General features: G+C 53.8%; 1 protein-coding gene and 1 long non-coding RNA gene across 3 annotated transcripts in view; one reads left to right on the forward strand and one right to left on the reverse strand.

The window, feature by feature from the left end:
- The first annotated feature begins 7,020 nt into the window (after positions 1–7,020).
- Positions 7,021–16,330, forward strand: LOC125754054 (uncharacterized). Of its 2 annotated transcripts, none has more exons than XR_007407326.1 (3): positions 7,021–7,179; positions 12,139–12,241; positions 14,642–14,766. It is a non-coding gene; the product is annotated as an uncharacterized LOC125754054 (long non-coding RNA). The 2 variants fall into 2 exon arrangements; XR_007407327.1 differs by lacking the exon at positions 7,021–7,179 and adding an exon at positions 16,198–16,330 and having other exon boundaries at positions 11,387–12,241.
- The window catches only part of IGDCC3 (immunoglobulin superfamily DCC subclass member 3), a 41,176-nt gene continuing 30,620 nt past the window's right edge, over positions 13,604–24,159 (reverse strand). The window contains exons 3-14 of the mRNA XM_025472457.3: positions 22,151–22,295; positions 21,669–21,799; positions 21,118–21,255; positions 19,680–19,838; positions 18,368–18,533; positions 17,838–18,085; positions 17,484–17,648; positions 17,042–17,233; positions 16,788–16,892; positions 16,178–16,316; positions 15,835–16,054; positions 13,604–15,594 (exon numbers count right to left, since the gene is read on the reverse strand). Coding sequence (XP_025328242.3) covers positions 15,370–15,594; positions 15,835–16,054; positions 16,178–16,316; positions 16,788–16,892; positions 17,042–17,233; positions 17,484–17,648; positions 17,838–18,085; positions 18,368–18,533; positions 19,680–19,838; positions 21,118–21,255; positions 21,669–21,799; positions 22,151–22,295 — 2,033 coding nt within the window. The 3' untranslated portion in view covers positions 13,604–15,369. The remainder of the gene's footprint in view (positions 15,595–15,834; positions 16,055–16,177; positions 16,317–16,787; positions 16,893–17,041; positions 17,234–17,483; positions 17,649–17,837; positions 18,086–18,367; positions 18,534–19,679; positions 19,839–21,117; positions 21,256–21,668; positions 21,800–22,150; positions 22,296–24,159) is intronic.

Raw genomic sequence — 24,159 nt, forward strand, 5'->3', positions numbered from 1 at the left:
TAGGTGTTTGCCAATGGGAAAAGCTCCTGGGATCTCTTTTCTTTTTAAATGAGATAAAATAGTTATATAACTTGTATGTTTCAAGTATAGGACTTTATAATTCAACATGTATATATAATCACCACTTAAAGGTCTACTTACCATTATCAGCATACAATGGAGCCCCTTCACCCATTCTGTTTCCCTCCCCACTCCCTCTCCCTCCTGTCTGGGAACTACTAGTCTGTTTTCTGTATCTAGGAGCTTGTTTTTGTTTTGTTTCTTTAGATCCCATATATAAATGAAATCTTACAGAATTTGACTTTCTCTGCCTGACTTATTTCACTTATCATAATACCTTCAGGGTCCGTCCATGTTGTCACAAATGGCAAGATCGCATTTTTTTTAGCTGAGTAATATTCCATCATATGTATGTATATAAATACCACGTCTTCTTTATTCATCCATAGATGAACATTTAGGTTGCTTCCAGGTCTAGGATATTATAAATAATGATGCAGTGGACGTGGAAGTCAGATATTTTTTTGAGTTAGTGTTTTCATTTTCTTTGGATAAATACCCAGAAATGGAAAAGCTGAATCATATGGTAGTTCTATTCTTTTTTTTTTTTTTTTTAAGGACTCTTCATACTGTTTTCCACAGTGGCTGCATCAGTTCATGTTCCCACTGATGGGGTAGGAGGGTTCTGCTTTCTCCGTATTCTCTTCAACACTTGTTTCTTATGTTTTTTGGTAAGCCATTGTGAGGTGATATCCCATTATGGTTTTAAATGGCATTTCCCGGGATCCCTGGGTGGCGCAGCGGTTTGGCGCCTGCCTTTGACCCAGGGCGCGATCCTGGAGACCTGGGATCGAATCCCACGTCGGCTCCCGGTGCATGGAGCCTGCTTCTCCCTCTGCCTGTGTCTCTGCCTCTCTCTCTCTCTCTGTGTGTGTGACTATCATAAATAAATAAAAAAAGAAATAAAAGTTAAAAAAATAAAAAATAAATGGCATTTCCCTAATAATTAGTGATGTTCAACTTCTCTTTGTGGGTCTCTTGGCCATGTGTATGTCTTCTTTGGAAAAATGTCTATTCAGGTCCTCTGCCCGTTTTTTAGTTTGGGTTGTTTGGTTTTTTGTTGTTGAGTTGTAGGAGTTCTTTAAATATTTTAGATATTAATATTATTGTCAGATATATGATTTGAGAAAAATCTTATCCCATTCAGTAGGTTGTCTTTTCATTGTGATGATGGTTTCTTTCTCTTTGTGGAAGCTTTTTAGTTTGATGTAGTCCCATTCATTTATTTCTGCTTTTCTTTCCCTTACCTTTGGAGTCAGATCCACAAAAATGTCAGTAAGACTGATGTCGAGGACTTACCACCTATGTTTTCTTCTAGGAATTGTATGGTCTCGGGTCTCACATTCAAATCTTTAAACTATTTTTCAAAAAATCTTTAATCCAGCTTGAGTTAATTTTTGTGTATGTTGTAGAATAGTGGACTATTTTCATTCTTTGGCACGTGACAGTCTGGGTTTCCCAACACCATTGTATGTTTTGGCTCCTTTGTTATAAATTAATTGGCCCTATGTGTATGAGTTTAATTCTGGGCTCTCAATGCTGTTCCACTGATCCATGCATCTGTTTTTATACCAAACCAGACTGTTTGGATTACTACAGCTTTGTAGTATAGTTTGAAATCAGGAAGTGTGATTTCCTAACTTCCAGTTTTGTTCTTTCTCAAGATTGCTTTGGCTATTCAGGATCTTTTGTGGTTCCAAATAAATTTTAGAATTATTCTAGTTCTGAAAAATGTCCTTGGAATTTTGGTAGGGATTGCATTGACTCTGTAGGTTGCTTTGAGACAATTTAACAATATTAATCCTTCCAATTCATGAGCACAGAATATTTTCCTATTCATTTGTGTCTTCTTCAGCTTCTTTCATCAATGTCTTGTAGTTTTCAGAGCACATCTTTCACCTACTTGGTTAAATTTATTCCTAGGTATTTAGTTCTTTTTGATGTAATTGTAAATGGGATTATTTTCTTAGTTTCTCTAATAGTTCATGATTGGTATATAGAAAGATCTTACACTTCTGTATTTTAATTTCATATCCTGCAGCTGAATTCATTTATCACTTTGAACAGTTTTTTAGCGGAGTTTTTTTGGGTTTTCTCTATATAAGTGTTATGTCATCTTCAAATAGTGACAGTTTTACTTCTTCCTTTCCAATTTGGATGGCCTTTATGTCTTTTTCTTGCCAAATTGCTGTGGTTAGCACTTCTGGTACTATGTTGAAAAAAAGTGGCAAGAGTGGGCACCTTTGTCTTGTTCCTGATCTTAGGGACAAAGATTTCAGCTTTTCACCATTGAGTGTCATATTAGCTGTTGGTTTGTCACATATGGCTCTTATTACTTTGGGCACATTCCCCACTTTGTTGAGAATTTTTATCATGAGTGGCTGTTGATTTTTGTCAAATGCCTTTTTTCTGCATCTGTTAAGATGATCCTCTGATTTTTATCCTTTTGTCAATGTGGTGTGTCACCTTGATTGATTTACAAATTTTTTTTTTTTTTTTTTTTGATTTACAAATGTTAAACCACCCTTGCACTGGGGTCCTCAAAGCAGCCTTGGGAGAGAAGGAAGCTGCCCTTGGAAGAAAAACAGTCCTGGTCCTATCACAGACTGCTGGTAGAGAGTAAGGATGCACAGTGTCAGGGATCCCTGGGTGGCTTGGCGGTTTAGTGAGCCAGCCTTTGGCCCAGGGCGTGATCTTGGAGACCCGGGATTGAGTCCCACATATCAGACTCCCTGCATGGGGCCTGCTTCTCCCTCTGCCTGTGTCTCTGCCTCTCTCTCTGTGTCTCTCATGAATAAATAAATTTTAAAAATCTTAAAAAAAAAAAAAAAAAAAAAGAATGCATAGTGTCTTGGGATCATTAGGCGGGCTCCTTTAGATTCACAATGCACATGCCCCAGGCCCAGCAAATCCTCTCATGTCTACTCTACAGAAACACATGCTGATGAGAACAAGGAGACTAGACTGTAAGGTTCGGTGAGGCACTGGACATTGGAAACATTATTTAGCATATCCATATATGGAAGTCTGTGTTCCATAGAAAAAAGCCTGGAAGAGTACCTGAAGCTGATAATGGTATTGTCCCTAGGAGGGCACTGGGCTTGGGGCAGTTGAAAGGGGACTTCTGTAACATTTTTTTTTCTTTAAACAAGGAGAATATTACTGTGTATTGCTTGTTTGACCTAAATTAATACATTTTTCTTATAGTTAAAAAGAACAAAATTGAATCCAAAGAAGAAGGATTGTGAAAGGAGAGAAAGCAGAGAGATTTGGAGGTGAAGGAGAAGCCATGAGATGACAGGGAGAAAGACGAATGGAGAGGATATTTAGGACTCTGGTGAATGACATGCAATCTAATTAATCCTCCAGCACCTCTTCCAGGCTGTTCGGCAAAGACTCAAACAGCTTTTCGATTAATTATTGGATGTTGGGCTCTTCTTCCAAATGTAAAACTGAGATTACTTGCAAGGCAGACTGGCCTTATTTGGCAAATATTCATGGAGAACCTTCTATGGTGAATCCTGAATGTATAGGGGGCAGTGAGACCTCCACAGTGACCTTTACTACCTTCAGATGAATCACTCAAGGAGCCAGGCAACAAAGGGTTGTAGAATCAGCATTGATTCTGTCTGAGAATTATGAAGGCCTCATAGAGGTGGAGATGTGGTTGCTGAGTCTTGATGCAAACATAGGAATGTTCCATCAAGAAGAATTGGGAAAATGTATCTCAGGCTGTTTTTGGTGGACTTTCTCCCAAGGTTCTGGTTGTAGTCTGTGGGTTGGAAGAGTCCCAGAGAGCATGCTCATCTGGTGGCCAATGCTAAAGATGCCCCTCATGCTGAGAAGCTTCTAGGAGGCTGAGAACAAGCATCGGCTGAAAACCCTGGCCCCCTCACCAAAAACAGTTGGCATCATGGGACTCCAGATGTGATGCCCTAAAATGAATTGCAGCCTCACATGTGAATGATTTGCAGCTCAAGGTACTATCTGATTCTCTAACTAGTCAGGAGGAAACATGAGACAAATCCACACTGAGGGTCACTCTGCAGGTCAACTGACCTTATCTCTTCAGAAATATCAGTGTCAGGAAAACAAAGAAGGCTGGGTCTGTTCTGGAACAGCATAGAGTAAGGAGACCTAATAGCCAAGAGAGTGTGTGAGTCTTGGTTGGATCCTGGATCTGGGAAACACAGCTCAGGTGGATGATGTTGGGATAACTGGGGACGCTTAATCATGGTCCACGCATTAGAGAATAGCTTTGGATTTTTTTTTTCTTTTATTTAAAAAAATTTTTTTTTTTTTATTTATTTATGATAGTCAGAGAGAGAGAGAGAGAGAGGCAGAGACACAGGCAGAGGGAGAAGCAGGCTCCATGCACTGGGAGCCCGACGTGGGATTCGATCCCGGGTCTCCAGGATCGCGCCCTAGGCCAAAGGCAAGGCGCCAAACCGCTGCGCCACCCAGGGATCCCTTTTTTTTTCTTTTAATGATGGAAATAAAAAAAATTATGTGGTTTCCCTAGGGTTGGGGGGAGATGCCAGGGAAGAGAATCCATTATTTTCCAAGGGGAATGAAAATTTGGGTTCCAGTCTTGGCCCTACCACTGCCTGGCTGTGACAACTGCAAACTGCTGTGGTTGGTACCAGTGGAGCCTGTTTCAGCCGTGGGAACAGGGACTCAGTGGTGCCCACCTGGCAAGGCTGGTGGGGGCTGGTGAGCGCACCCAGGGGGAGCTGCAACCCGTGGTCACACTGGCAGCGTCCACAGAGCCAGTCCCTCGCCCTGTGTGGGAGAGGCAGACCAGGGGGGTGGTTTGCACCCTTTGCTTCCCTCTGCCACCCCCAGAATAGGTGCTGTGCTCCCAGCCAGCGCTTTCAACGCAGGGTGCAACCTGGTTTAGATCCCTTTTGTTGGTTTCCAGCAAATTAAAATTTATCCCTCAGGGAGGAAATGAGGGGTTTGAGGGGCTTTTTTCTTCTTCTTCTCCTTAATGGGCCCTGAATAAGGAAATGAATGCAGAAAAGGAATCAGAAATATGATCCCCCCATTTGCTGGCTTGGAAAGGTCTGGGGGCTCCCTGCGCCCTCACAGGGGGCAGCTGGGCGCAGGGTGTTTTATTGTATAATTAACCTTGACCTCTTTGGGTTCAAAGAGAGAGGTTAGTTTGAAATAAATCAATAGTCTGGTCTGGTCACTTCAAAGGCTTCAGAACCCGGTGGAAGATTCCATATTGTTTCAGTGTGTAAATTGGAATGGGGTGTGCGGTTCTTTTTGAAAGACCAGGAGGATGAGGCCTAAAATTGAAATTAATTGTGTATCCGCTTCCTTTAATCAAGCAATCAGGAGGCTTTATTGTCTGTCGGGGGAGGAGGGGAGGCCCCAAACACCGTGGGACCCCTGTGTGGCCCCTGGGCAGGGCTCTAGGACAAAAGGCTCTCTCCAAGCTTGGGAAGCATCCCTGGTCCCCAGCAGCCTGCAGCAGCCTTTTATTCCAACCTGTCTGGAATTCTCAGAACCACCAACCTGTCCTGGCGCAGGCATTGATCAAGTACTTAGGGTGGCCCAGGTGTCGGGGATCCTTTGATTGCTCTCCTCCATCCCCACAACAAGCCAATTGGATTAAGTCCCATTATTCTCCGTGCTGCAGATGGGGCAGTGGCACTTCCGGGGTGGGGGACTCCCCAGCAAGTCCAGCGTGAAGATCAGAGCCACAGCACGCTGCAGGTGGCCGGCCTCCAGCCTCCAGCCTCCTCTCCCAAGGCTTCAGGAGGAACCAGCCCTGGCTGCTCCACAGTCTTCCTTGGCTTCCCGTCTTCCTCCCCTTTCCTCCCCACCACCCCCTTCAGCTTTGCTCCCCTGCCTTCTTGCTTTCCACCAGCGCCTGGGGGTCTGGGGGTCTGGGGGTCTGGGTGTCGGTGCTGCTCCGCGTCCACTCTGGGCGGCTCCTAGGCTCCAAGGAGAGAAGACACCAGGCTCGTCCTTAGGACGCTCGCTTGCCAAGGCCCCAAGCAGGGATGACAGGTAGACCCATGGCGCATATTTGCTGCAGAAGGAAGTAGTTCTGTATGAGAGGGTTAAGCAAGATGCAGAGGAAGGGCCAAAGCAGAAGCGGTTCTAAGTGGAGGGATCAGGGAAGACATTGGGGGGTGGTGTGGGAAGGGATCTGGGAGAGAAGGGGCCGGTGGTTGGTCCCCCTCCAGGCTGAAGGAGGCCCCACTGTGCCTGGCGTGTGCTGGAGAAGCCCGGAGCCCAGCTCCGGATTGGACTCGGCGCCAGGAGCCGAGAATTAGGGTCTGTTCTGAACAAGAAGAGGAGCAAGCATGGTCTTGGCTGCCTTCCACGGCTGACGTTTACTGCTCACGGCACGCGAGGTAGGTGCTGTCCTCATCCATGGTTTCTAGAGGCGGCAGTGGTACCAGGGGTTCAGGGATAGTCCTGGTCACGTAGCAGGACAGCAGCTCAGGGGGGATTTCAATCCACGCCTGGGCTCTGAGCCCCTGGATGCCACTGCCTCTTGGGAGGGGGCCCTGAATGCCAGCTCAAAGCTGCTGTGCTGCCCTGGGAGCAGCGAGAAGCTATGGCAGGTTCCGGATGCAACCTGTATTTTAGGACATGCCCAGCTTCTTCCGCCCTCCCTACTCCAGGGTCTGACATTTCTGGGTCTCTCCTCAACGTTCAGAAAGAGAGACTTCATCTGAGCCAGTTTAGACCATTCCCTTCGCTCCCCACGTTCCCCTGCCCCCTTCTCGTCAGCACACAGACGGCCAGTCAGCAACAGCGGCCTCAGCACAGGAGGCCCACGTTCCAGCCCCAGCCCCAGCCCCAGCTCCAGCCCCAGCTCCAGCCCCAGCTCCAGCCCCAGCCCCAGCTCCAGCCCCAGCTCCAGCCCCAGCTCCAGCCCCAGCTCCAGCCCCAGCTCCAGCTCCAGCTCCAGCCCCAGCTCCAGCTCCAGCCCCAGCTCCAGCTCCAGCTCCAGCACCCTGCTTCCCTGGGCCTCGGTTTCCTCCCCTAGATGAAGGGATGACCGAGGGACCCGCCCTGCCCACCGCAAGGCTTTGAGAAGACTCAGATGGGGAACGTCGACGTGTTCCACAGTAGCCACCGGAGGCGGTAAGAGAGGTATCGTCTTTTTTCTTTTTTTTTTTTTTTTTTTAAGATTTTATTTATTTATTCATGAGAGAGAGAGAGAGAGAGAGAGAGGCAGAGACATAGGCAGAGGGAGAAGCAGGCTCCATCCCGGGAGCCCGACGTGGGACTCGATCCCGGGACTCCAGGATCACACCCTGGGCCGAAGGCAGATGCTCAACCACTGAGCCACCCGGGGATCCCCAGAGGCATCGTCTTTATCACGGCGCACTCGGGACTCCAGGAAGCCTCTTTCTTTCCCTTCCCCGAGGAAGCCCCTGGCCCTCCGGCGCTCTGGCTGGCTCCCTTTCCACCCGGAAGGCCACAGCAAGCTTTCCTCAGACGCCTCAGCCTGTGCAAAACAGCGCCGCCCGGGAAATCTCGTAACCGCTCGCTGGGCTCTTTCTAGAGCATCTACTAAGTGCCAAGCCCCTGCAGCAGGTGATCGCTTCCTGGCTGCTCCGAGGTGCAGGTGCGGCCCCGGGTGCCCTTTCATGCCTCAGCGCCCTCCCCGCCCCTTCCTCCAAGGCCTCCGTAATCCCGACTCCGAGGAGCTGCGTTTCCTTCCGTTCCCGCAGCTTGTTGCTGTTACGGTCGGGACGCTTAGGCAGCCGCTGAAATTGTTCCCGCCTGGTCTGCCCCTCAGGTGTGGGCCGGCACCTCAGCCGCTGGCTGCAATGCTCGGTCCCCAGAGCTGCGCCTCAGTCCCCAGAGCCGAGCCTCGCCGAGTCCACGGGGTGGCAGCAAAGCCCTCTGGTCACGACCCTCCTCCCCGGAAAGCGGGGCTTCCAGGCTGGAAACCTGCGTCCAGAGACCCCCTCCGCTGTAGGCGGCCTGGCAGGGGCAGAGGTCCTTTGAGCTTGCTTTCTTCTTCTTCTTCTTCTTTTTTTTTTTTTTTTTTTTAAAGATTTATTTATTTATTCATGAGAGAGAGAGAGAGAGAGGCAGAGACACAGGCAGAGGGAGAAGCAGGCTCCATGCAGGGAGCCCGACGTGGGACTCGATCCTGTGACCCAGGATCAGGCCTTGGGCTGAAGGCGGCGCTGAACCGCTGAGCCACCCGGGCTGCCCGACCTTGCATTCTTCTTCTTTATTTTATTTATTCATTCATGAGAGAGACAGAGAGAGAGGCAGAGACACAGGCAGAGGGAGAAGCAGGCTCCATGCAGGGAGCCAGATGCGGGACTCGATCCGGGGACTCCAGGATCACGCCCTGGGCCAAAGGCAGACGCTTAACCCCTCAGCCACCCCGGTGACCCTCTTGCTTTCTTCTTCCCACTCTTCACCTCCCACTTTGGGTCACCTTGCCCTGCCCACCCCAATTTCTCTGCCTGTGATCATTCGAACACAAACTGCATACTTTCCTCATTATGAATTCATTGAGTCTTTTCAGCCTCTTTTTAGAAATGTTTTCATTTTAATTTTAAGATTTATTTATTTTTAGAGAGGGAGCAGGGGGAGGGGCAGAGGGAGAGAGCTAATCGCTGGCAGACACCCCACTGAGCGCGGAGCCCCACACCCGGCTCAGTCCCACCACCCTGAGATCATGACCCAAGCTGAAGCCAAGAGTCAGATGCTCAACCGACTGAGCCACCCAGGTGCCCCCACCTTTTTTTTTTTTTTTAATGACAGTTTATCGAGATGTAATTTATATACCATACAACTTATCCGTTACAGTGGGCAATTTAGTAGTTCTTAGTATATTCGGAGAGTTATGTAACCACCATCACAACCAATTTTATTTTTATTTTTTTTTTAAGATTTTTAATTTATTTATTCAACACCGGGTCTCCAGGATCGCGCCCTGGGCCAAAGGCAGGCGCTAAACCGCTGCGCCACCCAGGGATCCCTGTTTTTTCTTTTCTCGATTGTACCTGTGGCATTATGTCGATTTTTGCCTAAATCCAAGGCTACAAATACGTACATCTATGTTTTCTTCTATGTGTCAGCTTTTACATTTTTAGGTTTTTGCTCCATTGTGATTTTTTTTTTTTTTTTTACATGGTATGAGGAAGGGGTCCAAATTCGTTCTGTTTCATGGGGAAGATCCACTTGTCCCATTGCCATTCATTGAAAAGTATCGTCTTCCCCATAAATGGTTTGGACATCCTTGTCAAAAATCAATTGACCGTATATGTGAGGGTTTATTTCTGGGCTCTCAATTCTATCCTATTGGCATGTATGTCTGTCCTTATAGTCATTCCTGTAGCTTTGTATAAGGTTTGAAATCAGGAAGTGAATCTTCCAATTTTGTTCTTTGTTTTCAAGATTGTTTTTGCTATTCAGGGTTCCCTGTATTTCCATATGAATTTTAGGCTTAGCTTATCAGTTTCTGTAAAGAAGCCAGCTGAGTCAACAACCCTTTGAGGTAGGAACATATTATCCCAGTTTTAGAGATGAGAAAACTGAGGCCTGGAGAAGTTAAGTCAACTGCTCATGGTCACATGACTAGGAAATGGCTGAGCCCAGGGTTCAGACCACCACGCCAGCTCCAGGGGATGCCATGCTCCTCACTCATCATTCTCAAGAACAGAGCATGAGCTCTGGGCCAGCTCTCAGGTGGCAAAAGCCTGAGGGTTTATGGCCAGTGAACCACCAGCTGGAATTAGAGAAGGTCCTCTGTATGGTGGCACCTGAGCAGGGCATGGAAGAGAAATCACTCCTTCTCCTGGGGCTCCAGTTCTTCCTACCTTAGTCTCAGCCTGAGTATCTGGGGGGCTTAGTCAAGGGAGAGGTGACCCCAAGCTTCCAGGCACAAAACTCTCCTCTTACTTAACCCAAGATGGTACCATACTAGCCAGGGATTGGACCAAAGGGTTTTTTCTTTGTGATTCCGGGACAGTGTCCTCAGCATTCCAGTTAGAGGTCCTGTTCCTGCAGGCCTGCCTTCAGCAGTTACCAAGTGGGTCCTGGGGATACAAATTCACGTAGTGGGGAGCCAGAGCAGGAGGCAGGGAAGTAAATTCAGAGCCCTGAGCAGCACAGGACATGAGAGGCATTCAGGGGAGAAGGAGTCTCAGGCTGTGGGCATTTTGGAGTGAGGGCCAGCGCCAGACCCTGCACTGCGGCAGTAGGCACATGGCACAGGGTGACCATCGGTGTCCTTGGGAGAACCAAGTCCAGGTACATCCCTCAAGCCCAAGGAGCAAGGTCAGCCTGGCTCCCTTAGTCCTTCTTTCCACCTCCCCTCTCCTCCCGCCTTTCCTGCCCCAGGTGACTCCAAGAGGGCCAGGGAAGCAACAGAGTTCCCAAATCAGACCCTATAAACTTCTTTGTGAGAGGAGCAGAGGTCTAGACATCCCTGTCTGTGACCCTGGCCTGGACCACTCTTGGTTGTTCCCACCCCTTCATTTCCTGCTTCTAATCCCTTTCCCCATCCCTCCCCCACCACCGTTCTTCTTCCCCTCCCTTCCCTCCAGGCTCCTGAGCACAGGCCACTTTTGGGAGTCCGACTGAGGTGAGTGGAAAGGGCTCCAGCTGGGCTGCGGCCGTCCTGGGTGCCAGCCCTGGCCCTGCCTCTAACTTCCCTGTCCCCTTGAGCAACTCCTGCTCCATGTGGGCACATCTGTCTCACGAGAGAGACAGTGGTCAGCTCCAGCACATCATTCCGGGGTCTACCAACCCAGGCTGGTGGGGCTCTCGGCTCGCACCCACCTTCTTGGCCCCTCACCCCTCACCCACGAGGTTAGAGCAGGTAGTGCTGCTCCCAGGGCCTGTCCTGCCTCCCCGTGGCTTCGGGACTGAACACCGGGATCGTCTTCATCAATAATAAGTGGGACTTGTGCAGGAGTGGGGAGCGCCCCTGTCTTCCTGCAGCCCCAGCAGCAGCCCCTTCTGGCCGTTGCCCTCCTGGCTTCTGGTCCACCGAGCCTCCAGCTCGCACTTGTTCTCCACCTGTACCCTGAAGTGGACCTGGGAGAGTTTTAAAATCTGTCCATAACTTTGACTCTACTCCCATCAAAAAGTGGAATGTGGGGCAGCCCGGGCGGCTCAGCGGTTTAGTGCCTGCCTTCAGCCTGGGACATGATCCTGGGTCCCGGGATCGAGTCCCATGTCAGGTTCCCTGCGTGGAGCCTGCTTCTCCCTCTGCCTGTGTCTCTGCCTGCCTCTCGCTGTCTTTCATGAATAAATATATAAAATATATTTTTTAAAAAAGTGGAATGTAATTCCCCTCCCTGGAGTAGGACTGGCCTCAGCAACTTGCTTCTAGTGGGTAGAACGTGGCCAAAGCGACACCACGTGATGTCCGGGGTTGGATTCAAGATGATGCAGTTTTGGCCTGGCTCTAATCACTCGTCCTTGGATCCCAGCCACCATGCTTTGAGGACCCAAGGCCACAGGGAGAGGCCATGTGGGGGTGTCGGGGCCAGCAGCCAGCATCAGCCACCAGACCTGAGAGCCAGTGAGCCTTCCGATGATTCTGGCCCCAGGCTTCAAGCTGCCCCCTTCGGTGCCTGGGAAAGCAGACAACTGTCCTCCTGAGCCCTGCCCAAACCGCAAGTGTATGAACAAAATGTTAGATTAAGCCACGAAGTCAGGGGTGGCTTGTGACAGAGCATTAGACAATCGGAGCAGGTTGCAAGCCCTGGCGGCTCTCTGCCCAAAGACCGTGTGTGTATGGGGCCGGGTGTCTTCAGCCTGAGGCCATGGGACTATTCGAGATCAGGAGCCAGATTCCAGTCAGCACCCCCCCCCCACCCCCCACCCAACTTTGACGCCTATTTCTGCTAATCTTCCTAATTGGAACCCTGCTTCCCTTTACCTTCGCTTGGTTCGTCCTTGTTAGAACAGCCCTGCTTATATTTGCATGTAATTTGTGTATAATTTGCATACATCTACATGGGTCATATTAGGTGGTTTCTAAATGTTTCCAGATGCCTCTCTGGGGAAGGTACTAGCATCTTGGACTCTTGGAGGGGACAGGGGCACTTGGTCTACTTCTGTCTGCTGCAGGATCTGCTTGAACAGATGACAAACCCATCACCTTCCCAGGCAGCCCTTGGATGGCTGGCGGCGTCGAAGAATTCCTGTGTTGCAAAGTTCTGTGTCAAGAAAGGTGAGGTTTTAGGTCTATATTGGGGTTTAGCTCTTTTCTCTGGGAAAATCAGGGCAAGTCAACCACCTCCCCTGGAGACTCAGGACAGGTTCCGCGGTGCGTCAGGCTTCTCAGTTTGGCGTCCACACACCATCACTGTTTCTGGCCTGGCCTCGGCCCAATGGCCCCTGCACACCTCTTCCAGAAGCCAGGCCAGGGGCTTTCAAATGTTCTCTTAGGAGCAGAACCCTGTTTTCTCTCACAGCCCTGAGATCAGAATCTGAGCTGAAATCAAGAGTTGGACGCTTAACTAAGCCACCCAGGCACCCCCAGAACCCTGTTTTCAAATGAACTCTCATGAAGAGCCCAACATATAAGACAGATGGAAGTGGAGCTGCTCTCGTTGAGTATGTGCAGGGAGAGTGGAATCCCCCTGCAGAGAGGTTCACCCCCATACCCTCTCCACAGCTGGAGAAGCCCAGCTTGCAAATCACTATTTTGGTTTGCTCCTTGAAAAAACTGCCTCTGGGTATGGAGCCCAGCCCCCTAGAGCTTCCCAGGGGGAGCTCTGACTCTGCTTCTGCGGTAGCGGTAGCGGCAACACCGACCTTCTTAGCAGTTGCATCGCACCACTGCCTTTTACTAAGCTTGAGGCCCCCTGAGACCTCAGGGTCTTTGTCAGCACAACCACCTTTAAGCCGAGTCTCTCTCGGCCTATCCCGAGCTTTGGCAGCTCCAGACCTGGCTCTGGAGCCTGGACTGAGGAGCAGACAGGGAGTAATGGAGACACCCGGAAGGGTATTATGGCTGTATGCCCTGGAGAGAGTCACTCAGCCAGATCCCATTCCTCAACTTTAGATTGGGGATGAAAATCGTCCTTCCTGGTAGACAATGCATGAAGAGTACCTGGCTCAGTATGGGTGAGCTGTCACTACAGAGCCGAGGGACTGGCCTCAGATTCTCACTGCGGGCTAAGGAGGTGCTGAGAGGCGGTCGGCACCCAGACCCTGGAACCCGATGGCCTGGTCTGGACACAAACTCTGATCCTGTCATGAGTGGCTGTGAGATTTTTCAACATAGCCTTCATTTCTCTTCTCCTTTGTTTCATCATCTGTAGAATAAGGTGATAATAACTAGACTATCCCCCTAGAAAGGTCGTGGGGACCCAGGGGACCTAGGGGACCTCCATATGTGTGCAGGGCCCAGGATGCATGGTGCCCTAAGTGGTACACCGGCCGGGCGGCGGGGGTGGGGGTGGGGGGCTGCTGTTATTCTATTCTGGGCTCTGAATTTGTGAGGGTCGGCCTGGCCCACCAGTGGCCACCCTAACCCCAGCACTCCCACCCCTCCCAGGACCTGACACAGCCACCAAAATACTCAAGGTTCACTTTGGCAACAGGACTTTTATTCAGTCAAAATGAGTAGAATGTGACAAAAGTCAGGTCAAGTCAGGCCAAGTGGCTCCTCATCCCGCTCCTACCCCAGACCACTCTTCCCATGGGAGAGGGGTCTGCAGGATTGGCGGGGGGCACAGAGAGGCCAATGCGGGGACACAGGGGGCACCGAGTGGGAGTTCTGAGGGCCTTTGGCATAGGCCCAGCATTTGGGAGGAGGGGCGGACTGCCCTTTCCCAAGTCCACGTGGACACTCCAGTCTTCTAGGAAAACACCACAAATCCTACCTTCTTTATCTAATTAACTAAACTTAATGGGGGGGTTCCCTAGAGGGTTGGGGGTCAGGGACTTTATGGTCTAATCTCATACTTAAGGGATACACATCTTTTTTTTTTCCTTTAAAAAAAAGTTTTCCTTCTATTTAAAAAAATGAGTTAACCAAAAATAGGTATTTGTTTCCTTGGTTGTTTTTTTTTCTTCTTCTTCTTTCTACTTTAAGTATTTCAAAAAACACCACGACAGAAAAAGAAAAACAAGAAGTCACAAGAACATAAATCTTTAAACACACCTTGTATAAAAATATCTTCCAGCCACATCTGCAGATAGCGGTCATTTCACTGTCCAGGGGTTGGGTCAAGTAGGCTGCATCCCATGGGACAGAGGGCTGGGCCACCTCTGCCAGGGAACCCCCCGATCCAACACGCGCACACTGGTCACACACACGGTACCCGCTGGGGCCCAGCCTGCTGCAGGGCTCTGTGTCCGGGCAGGATAGGAGGCAGGCTGTGGGGTGACGCCCCACCCCCGAGGCCTGGGCACGGAGAAGGTCATCGGGATGGATCCCAGTCAAGGAGCAGTTGGCCGAGGGGTCAGAATTGGGAGTGGACAGATGAGACCAGGTGGGGCAGCGGCAGCGTGCTGGAAGGTGGCTGGTTTGGAGCGATTTATACTTCAAGGAACACCTTTTCCTCTAATTTTTGGCTTCTTTTCACATTTTCTTTGACTCATCCCATCTTTATTTCTGCAGGTCCTGAGAGGCCCACCGTTGGTGACTTAGCCTCTGGCCTCCTCTCTGGGGGGTGATAGAAGGGCTGCAGGCAGGAGGAGGGTCCAGTGATACAACACAGGCCCGGACAGACGGCGAGCCTTGAGGTAGAGGTTTTCTTTCACACCTGGAAATGGGGAAGTGCCTTTTTTTTTTTCTTTTTCTTTTTCTTTTTTTTTTAAACTCTAGACGACAATATGGGGAGGGAGAGGGGGTGCCCCTATAGGGGCTTGAGGTAGGAGTGCATTTGGGGCTCTGTGGGGTGGGGGAGCTGAGGCCACGGCCCAGCTTCCCCAAGAACATTCATTCCGGCTGAGGTAGGTACTGAGAGCCAAACAGCAAAAATCCATCCTGAGAAAACAAGGTGGTGGAGGGTGATAGTGTCAGGGGCCCAGCCACAGCAGGGGCGTATTTTTGGAGTCTAATTCACTGTCCTCTCTTCTTCTTCTTTTTTTTTTTAAAGGAAAACATTAGTTCAGTTCCAAGTCATGTGGACACCAAGCAGAAGTGAGGGGGGATGGGCTCCTCCAGGAACCCCTCCAGGTCCTGGGGGTCCCTGCTGAGGCTACTTTAGATCTTGACCACCTGAGGGGCAGTTGGACAGAAATGCTGGGAAGCCCCCATCCGAGTCCCACATGACAGGAGAAATCTTGCCTTTGACCTGAGAACGGGGTGGGGGGTCACCCCCTCCAGCACCTGCCAGACACTGGCTACTGTCCCGAGCAAGCCGGCTGGGCAGTTGGTGCCGTGGAAGGCCGGGGAGCCTGTCCTTCACTGAGGAGGCCAGGGCCCGCGTCCTGGGGTGGCAGGGTGGCCGCCGGGCCTGGGCAGGGGGCCTTGGCTTCTGACATCATCTCCTCCAGAAGGCTGAATCCCTCAAGCGGCAGCCTGGAGAACTGGGTCTCCTCACACAGCACAGGGGCCCCAGGATCCTGCTGGGGAAAGGGCCAGTCATACCGGCGTCGAGCCCACGAGCCCCCAGCCACAGGGTCAGGCCCTGGGCTCCATCCCCAGGGACTCCAGGCCCCCCTGCCTGATTCAGGCGCTCCTAGGGCAGCACCAGCCATACGTTCTGTGCCTGGAGCTTGGTGAAGGGCGACGACCAAGGTGAAGGGAACGCAGGATTGGGAGGTGGTGGTCTGAGCAGGAGGCCAGCTCGGGGTGGGGGCACTCACCATGGCTCTGGGGTCAGGTCTGGGGTCTGGCCCCCCTGCTGCCCCAGCTGGAGGGAACAGCTGTTCCAGTTCTTTCGCATCTACACGCTTCTTATCTCGGCCCAGCTGGGCCCGCTCTCCCCGGCCTGCCCCGTTCAGTGCCAGGATGCCAGGATCCCTTGGGCTCCGGGCACCCTGAGGAGGGGAGAGCTGGTTCTCTACATCCTTACACAAGAGGACCCTAAGGGGTGAGCCAAGAATTAGGGGGAGGGTTCAGGGGGAGGAGCAAAAACAAGGATGGACGCAGTGAGCCCCCAACTCTGCTCTCCCCACGCTGTCCCCCACCCTCCTGCCCCGGACCCACCTGCCCCTTTGGCCGAACAGGAGGAAGAGGACACAGAAGATGATGCAGGTGACCCCAATGTGAATGCCAATGACGATGCCTGTGGTGGACGTTTGGTTGGTGGCTTCCTCCTTCCGGCAGTCACAGGGTGGGCTCAGGGCTAGGGGCAGGGGCAGGTTGGGAGCTGTGGCTCTCCTGGGCTGCAGCACCTCTGGACACCCAGCCTCTGGGGGCTCCTCCTTCCTCAGCTGTACCCACTTCCATGTCTGCACTGCCTTTGCCTTATGGGACCCCAGCCTGACTTGTTTTGGGTCTCTTTACCACCTTTGTGCCAGATATTGGAAATGACACTTTACATGGACCATCTCATCCTTACCACAGCTTTATAAAGTAGGTATTATTATCCCTGTTTTATAGAGGACAAAACCGGGCTCAGAGAGGTGGAGTAACTTGCCCATGGCCACACAGCCAGGGTGCTTTACTGCCGAACTTCCAACTCAGGTGTAAGCCTGTGTTCTCAAGGGCTGCATGCACCATCACACTCCTCTCCTCCTCTCCCCATCCCTGTCCCCCCTCCTCCCTCGGCACCTGGCCTCCCCGCAGGAGCCCGGCAGCCCCTCTCCCGACATACCTGTCCTCTCGGATGCTCCCCTCAAAGACACGAAGCGGACTGTGGCATTGCCCTCCCCGTGCTGGTTGTAGGCGAGCAGCTTCACCTCATATACTGCAGTGGGGTCTGAGGGAAAGGCAGTACTGTGCTGAGTGCCCTCCCCAGCCCCCCAGGGGCAGCTCTGTTGCCGCAGGGAGAGAGGTGACCCCCTGTGCCCCAGCGCCAGCCACCGCACCCCTGCCCAGCTCCCCAAGCGTGATCTGTGTCCGCCTCACCGAGCTGGCTGAGGTTGTAGGAGGAGACAGTTGCAGGCAGCAGGATGGGGCCGGTGAAGGAGGCCCTGCTCGCTGGGCGGTACAACAGCTTGAAGCCGCCCTCGTGCTGGGCCAGCCGGGGCCAGGGCTCCCACAGCAGCTGCAGGGAGGAGCTGCCCAGGACCCGCACCGACAACGGGGGTGGGGCGGGGGCTGCAGGCACAGGAGGCTGAGATGTGGGGGGCTTGCCACCTGCCACCTGTGACCCTGCGCCCCGCCTGCCCCACAAGCCTGGCAGCTCTCTGGCCACCGCTTGCATGAATTGGAAAAGGATGCGCCTTTCTCCAAGTGGGCTTGGGTGGGGACAGGCGCCGGGTGGTGTAGGTCCACCCTGAACAAGCATGCAGGTGTTTTGCTCTAACTCCCGGACTATGTGGTAGCGCGCTCCAGGCCCAGGCCTCACCTTCACCCAGGGTGCTGGCCAGCACAGGGGCAGAGGCTGAGCTGGCCCCTCTTGGTGTGTAGGCCTTGATGTAGAAGCTGTAGGCGGTGGAGGGTTCGAGGTCGCTCAGCAGATGCTGAAAGGTGCTTTTGCTGAGTGCCTCCTGGTACTCCAGCTCCGGGGGGTCTGGGGAGGTGAAGGGGGAGGGTTGTGTCAGAGGCACGAGGGAGTCCCACCAGCACCCATGAGAGGAGGGCATCCGGGGTGCAGGGGGCAGGCGGACGCAGGAGGGAAGGGGTTGGATCAGGACACGCAGGATTGAAAGAGATGATCAACTGTGAATAAAAAGAAGGGGCTCTACAGAGCCCCCCTCACCAGCAGCCTTCCTGATGTGCAGGACATAGCCAATAATCTCCTTGGTGTTGACCAGGGGTTCATTCCAGGACACCCGGACCTCGGTGGACGACACAGAGACCGCCTGCACGTTGAGGGGGGGCCCAGGCAGCCCCTCAGCCCATAGCACGGTCAGCCTGGCACTGGCCTGCGAGGAGCCGGCACTGTTCTCAGCCACACACTGGTAGATGGCCTCATCTTCAGGGCCGATTCCAGAAATCGTCAGGGTGCTGCAGGGGCAGGGAGAGCCTCAGGTCCGGTCCCCTCCTCCTCCCCGCGTGTCCCTGCAATTTGGCCAAACCACCCCATTTGAGAGATGGAGAACCTGAGCCCCCTCCAGAAGATAAACAACGAGTCTGAGGTCTCTCGGGAGGGCAACAGCGGAGCTGGCGCTGGCCTCAAGTCTCCAGAGCCAATTAAGGGCTCTTTCCTGGCAGGAGGGGCACACAGCCTGCTCAGGCCCCTCGCCCACATCTTCCCGGTTCTCACCCCAGCCCACACCACACACGTGCCTGTTGTTATTCTTGAGCCTTACGTGGCCTCCTGGGCCCAGCACCTGTCCATTCTTCAACCATGTGACATGAGGGGGCGGCTCCCCCTGGGCTTGGCAGGTGAACATGGCCGTGGTCCCGGCGGGCCTGGAGATGGACTGGGGGTGCTGGACAAACTCGGCTGGGGCTGGGGGGGCGGGGCAAGACAGCTGTGAGTGAAGCAACGGGTGCGCATGGGGATAGCGTGGGCTTGGGATGCACATGTCCACCCCTTAGAGTCTTCAAGGTGGGGCCCGCCCTGCGCCCTGGCCCAGGCTCCAGGAGCTGATGGCAGGCCCCACCTCGCTGGCCCCAGAGAGGCAGACCCAGGAGAGGACTCCATTTTAATGACTATTTAAAAGACTGACATTTGTATCCGAAAGCAATCAAGCTGAGCTCCCTGTTCAGGAAATTGTTAAATAAATAAATGTGCTAATAGGTTTGGCTGCACCTCCGAAGGCGCGTAATGACGGGGAGATGGATGGGCCCTTGGTACCAGCTCCCCTCGCCTCTACGTGCAATTGCCCCCTCCTCCAATCCCCAGCCTCCAGCTTCCATTAGCACCAGAGAAATGAAATGCTCCATCACTTTCATTTGGACAGATTAACGGCACATGGAATGCTAAACAAACAGGCATTTAAGTTCCTAATTCCCCTACCTCCCACCCCTTCCCCAGCTCTCTGCGGGGAAGCCACCCCAGAAAACCCGAGACTAGGATCCCAGCCCAGTTCATGAGGACAGTGGAGCCCCAGGGAGGAGGATGGACAGAACCACCTGACTGGCCTCAGAGGCTAAACCCACTACCAGCACCACCACCCCCTCGGCCCTGCACCCACCCTGTGCATTAGAGACCAGCTGCGCCTGCGCATGCACAGCAGGAACTGGGGTGTGAGTGTGAGAATGACAAACACCTGAGAGCGTGCAGGCAGGTGTGAGCATGCAGGTGCCACGTGTGTGAATGAAAACAGCACGTGGGCAAGAGGGACACATGTGAAGAGCACGGGGTTGGGGGAAGCAGCTGAGATTATAAAATGGGAATGACTGGGGTTGGGTGGAGGGAGGTCAAGGGTCCCTAGGGGGGCACATGGGGGGCCAATAGCCAAGAATGTGTTCCTATTCTCAGCACACGCATTCCTGGGGGAGAAGTGAGAACTGCCTTTTGGCCTGGGGAGATGAAGGGGCCAGGGGTAAGAGGAGTGCAGGCCCCTGAGCTTGGGCCACGGATGTTGATGAAGCAAGAAAGGCACAGGGCGCAGGGAGAGGGCTGCGGGGCGGGGGCTGGGGCGGTCCGTACCTTGCACCACCAGCCGGCCCTGCGCCGTTCTCCTCACTCGGGTGCCTGGCCTGTTGGCTGCGCAGACATAGACGCCGGAGTGCTGGACAGTCACGTCTGAGATGATAAGATTCCCGGTGCCCAGCACCTGGATGCCCTCCACCCCAATGGGGCGGCCATCTGAGGGAGAAGGGGAGGAGGAGTGAGGGGGGAGGTCACGGAGATAAGCGTGGAAGAGGGCAAGTGAATGGTCCAGATTGACGGACATTCCACCGTGTTCAGGGAACCTCAGTCTACGCCTCTGCACCCTTCCGCCCAAGCATCAGGGCGTTGTGGAAGAAGCAGGAGCAGTGCTGAAAACGTGCCTAGCAGCAGAGACCGGGGCTCTAAGTCTAGCATTTTCACGGATTCACTGGCAACCTTCGAGTCCCTTCCCTTCAGGAAAGTGAGGGCTGTGGATTAGATGAGTGTTTCCCAGGCTGGTTTGTCTCTCTTGAAAAAAGTTCCACATTCAAATTTTCACTCTTCTTGGGGACTGTCACGCTGCTCTTTAATATAAAGGCCCTGAGGAGTCCCGCAGCAAAGGAAGCAGGTTAAATCTGTTTCCCAAAGTTGTTATACGTTAGACCACCAAGCCATTCTTTCCTCCCTGCAGATCACGCTTTGGGAAATGCTGGACCAGATGGTCCTTGCGGTGCCTATGGGCTCCTCCTAATGGTGAGGCCACTCTTTCCAGCCTCTCCCAGGGACTGGGCCCTCCCCCCACCCCAGGATCAGATTAGCACAGTCAGAATGCAAGGAGACAGCTCCCCATTCAGTGGCTGAAGTGGTGAAATCTACTCCATTATCCTGCCTGCTGCCCCCTCCTTTCCCGATCACTCAGCTGCTACAATGTGGCACAGTCTCCTTGTGAATGCGACCCCACCCCATCCCCTCCAGACTCTCCTTCCCCTAGTGACCTTTCCGCTCAGACAATGTGGGCCCATCTGCACCCTTTCATTTCTCTCCTTCAGCTGCCTAGGGATTTAGGCTGGGGATTTAGGGGGCCAGGCTAGAGACTGGGGGGCCCCAGGGACAGGGTGTGACAACTGGCTGAGATTTTGCGGGGTTTGGAGCTGCGCTGCTGGGGAACACAGCCAGGGGAGAGAGGCCAGGGACACGCAGGAGGAAGAAGGACCGGGGAAGGAGAGCCGACTGCAGCGAGGCAGGACCGCACTTGGGATGAGGTTACCCAGGGAGCTAAGCCATTGAGCAGGGGGAGGGAGAATGTAGGGGGCAGGCCGACCTCCCCAGTCCTGCCAAGAAGGGAAACTTACCCCCTCCCTAAGGCCTCACAGAGCACGGACCCCCATGGAGAACAAACAGGATTCAAAGTCCTCCCCCACAGCTGGGTGATGAGACCGCCCTCCCAGGGGGTGGAATGGGGTGGGAGAGGCAGGGGCTGTAGGATGAGGCTCACCCAGGCGGCTCCAGGACACAATGGGGCGCGGGTTGCCCGTGGCGACACACTCAAGCACCGCAGTCTGGTGCACCGTCAGGGTGAGGTTCTCAGGCCCCACGAGGATCGTTGGCTCCTTGTAGGCCCCAGAGCCCGAGCCTGGGAGGAAGATGCCATGTTTCTTTCACTTCAGCTGTGACCCTTCCCACCTCATCCCACCCACAAGCCAGGACACGGGGAAAGGGGGTAGGAAACAAGATCCAGCCCCAAAACCAGGTCCTGTGGGCAGAGAGGCGATGCTAGGGGCCCCGGGGCCTTGCACACAGCCAGCCCTCTGCTCCCGGCCTCGCAGGGCCCTCCAGCAATGCGAGAGCCCCAGGGTAAGCAGAGGATGGCTGGTCCAGGCAGAGCGGAGCCAGGGAGCCGCCCCGGACCCTCGCCGCAAGGAACGCAGACTCTGAGCTCCGAAGCTGCTCTACGCACTGGCTGGCAAATCCCCAGGGCTTGGCTGAACAGGGGAGAAGTCGGAAGGCTGGTTAGGGGCAGAACTAGTCAGAGCAGGAGACGCTCACCTGACACGGTGAGCCTGGCCCCGTGGCTGACCCGGACGCTGGCAATGTTGGAGGCCACGCAGTGGAAGACGCCACTGTCCTCGGCCCGAAGTCCTGTGATCTGCAGGACCCCCTTGGGCAGCAGTGTGTACCTGTTTTTGAGGGGAGGGGCACAGCTGACCACCAGCACAACCCCCGGCACCAACAGCCACACAGACGCTGATGTCATAGACCCAGCCCGGTACCCAGGCGCTGTCCCGAAGTCACCATCGTCATCACAGACACACACCAGGGAACTCTGGCGATTTCAGCCTTGACCGCAGTCACACACAGTCCTTGCGGATGAATCTGCCAGCCTCCAGTCTGGGCCCCGCCAGCCACGTGGACACTTGATCTCGACGCCGTTACAGAAGCACCACCCTGGAGGCCGCGGGCAGCCCTTCCCGGCCCAGACACTGACCCGCCTCTCCGGCTTCCCTCCAGCTTGCCCACGCGTGGCTCACCTCTCATCGTCCGTGTCGATGGGGACTCTGTTCTTCTCCCACGTGATCAGGGGTTTGGGAAGCCCGTGGATTTGGCACTGGAAGCGGGCGACACCGCCCTCCTCGCCCACGGTGGCCTGGGGGTGCACGTGGAAGTCCGACATGGCTGGTAAAGAATAGGGACGTGTGTATGGAAGATGCACACTGCTGAGGCATGAGGTGGGTGGCGAGGAGGGTGTCACGGTCCCATGTCCTGGAGCCCCAGAACTCATCTGCCCGGGGGGCTGAGAGCTTTCCTGGAGCTGGCACACGCTGGGCAACAGCTTGCGAGGACACACCATCGCTTACCCCGCCTCCCACCATAAGCAGCCTCTCTCCCGCTAAGGGGTGGTTATGTGGCCGGACACTCTGAGAAAAGTCTGGACACATTCTTGGACAACAAGCCCATAACAAGGAGATCTTGGGCTGGTGATCCACAAAGGCCAGAGAAAACCCTGTCCCCAAGTCCGACTCATCACTGTTTTAGCTGCTTTCAGATTTATTGTATAAATTCCCCCTAAGGTATGGAAGGCCCGAGTATTGTGCTGCGTGGTTTACAGAATAGGAAACAGGTCCAGGGAGGGGAAGCAGTCCAGTGGTGCCCAGCAGAGACGCCAGTCATTAGACCCTGGTTACCCGTGCCCAGCAGCCTTTTTGCCTTTCCTGGGCACCCGCATCCCCAGTTCTTCCGCAGCGTCTCGACGCACCCGCACCCGGAGAGGGTGGTATATCCATCCAAGGTGACAAGCCTCTCAGAAGACTGTCAGACCTACAATCTACATTTCAATGTGTCATAAATATTCAGGGACCCCCTCCCCACCCTTTGGGGGATCTGAACTGCTCTGAACTCTGGTCTGAAGAGGCCGGGGTAGAGGGGCTGTGGTGCAGCCCCCCCCACACACCCCATTTTAGGCTGGTTAAGTGTCCCTACCCACTGTCATTCCCACCATCCCCAACCCCACCCCATAAGCCCAGGGAAGGCGCCCCTCCCACTCCGGTTCCCAGCTTCAGCACCAGGGCTGCCATTTCATTAAAATCCACTTTGCTTCAAGTGCGGGAAGGCGGCTCACCATCTGTCCAGGCAGGCAGCCCCTCCCCTCCGGCACTCCATCAACTGGGACACTTGTCCCCTCCCAGAAGGAGCCCTCCCCCCATGGTAGCACGGGCACTGGAGCCCGTCCTGGCTCCTGCCCTTGGCTCCCTGGTGTGGGTGGGCACAACCCGTCTCAGGCCCCCTCAATCCACCGGCTTGTTCTAGACTCCAAGGCCGCCCCAGAAGGCCGAGCCTTTGTGCCCTTCCTCTCTCAGAGTCTCTGGGGGCTGACTCTTTTGTGGCGCATTCTCCATCTCATTTGCATGTGGTTCATTAAATATAAACATGCATAAAAATCCCCCGCCCTGCCTCCTCCTCTTTCAGGGCCTCCTGGGAGTGCAGCTGATGGGTGTGAGCAGGTCCTTGCACATGTGTGCAGGGCTGTTTCCTGGGAGGATGTGGCTGTCTGCATGTATGTGGTCTGAGTGTCTGTGGCTGGATGTGAATGGGGATTTGTATCTCTCACCTCCTGTGGCTAGTGTATGATCTGGGACTGTGCAGATAATCACAGTGTCCTCATGTAGGTAGAGCCCTTATAAAGTGTACCTTGGGGGCCCTTGTCTGAGCAGGAGGTGAGGCAAGTACCCTAGCTGGTATCCCCATCCGGCTTGGTGAGAGGATCCCCCATAGAGCACTGTGAGGTCAGCCTGCTCTGTCTCAGGCCAAAGCTGTGTTTGGCCAAGGACCTGCAGGTCAGCCCAGGGGCTTGGGAGAGGGGGCTAAGGCACTGGCAGGTCCCCTCTGCTGCCTCCAGGCCTCAACCTCCAGGAGGGCAGGGCTGGAGGTGAGCCCAGGGAGTGGGGAGGGCACCCAGGCTCCCGGGTTGGCTGCCTGTGCGCCCTGGGCTCTGTCCATTCAGGAGCTGGGGAGCTGCCTCCCCCTCCTCACTCCAGCTGGA

This window comes from Canis lupus, chromosome 30, assembly GCF_003254725.2.
Source record: "Canis lupus dingo isolate Sandy chromosome 30, ASM325472v2, whole genome shotgun sequence".
Taxonomy (NCBI): domain Eukaryota; kingdom Metazoa; phylum Chordata; class Mammalia; order Carnivora; family Canidae; genus Canis; species Canis lupus.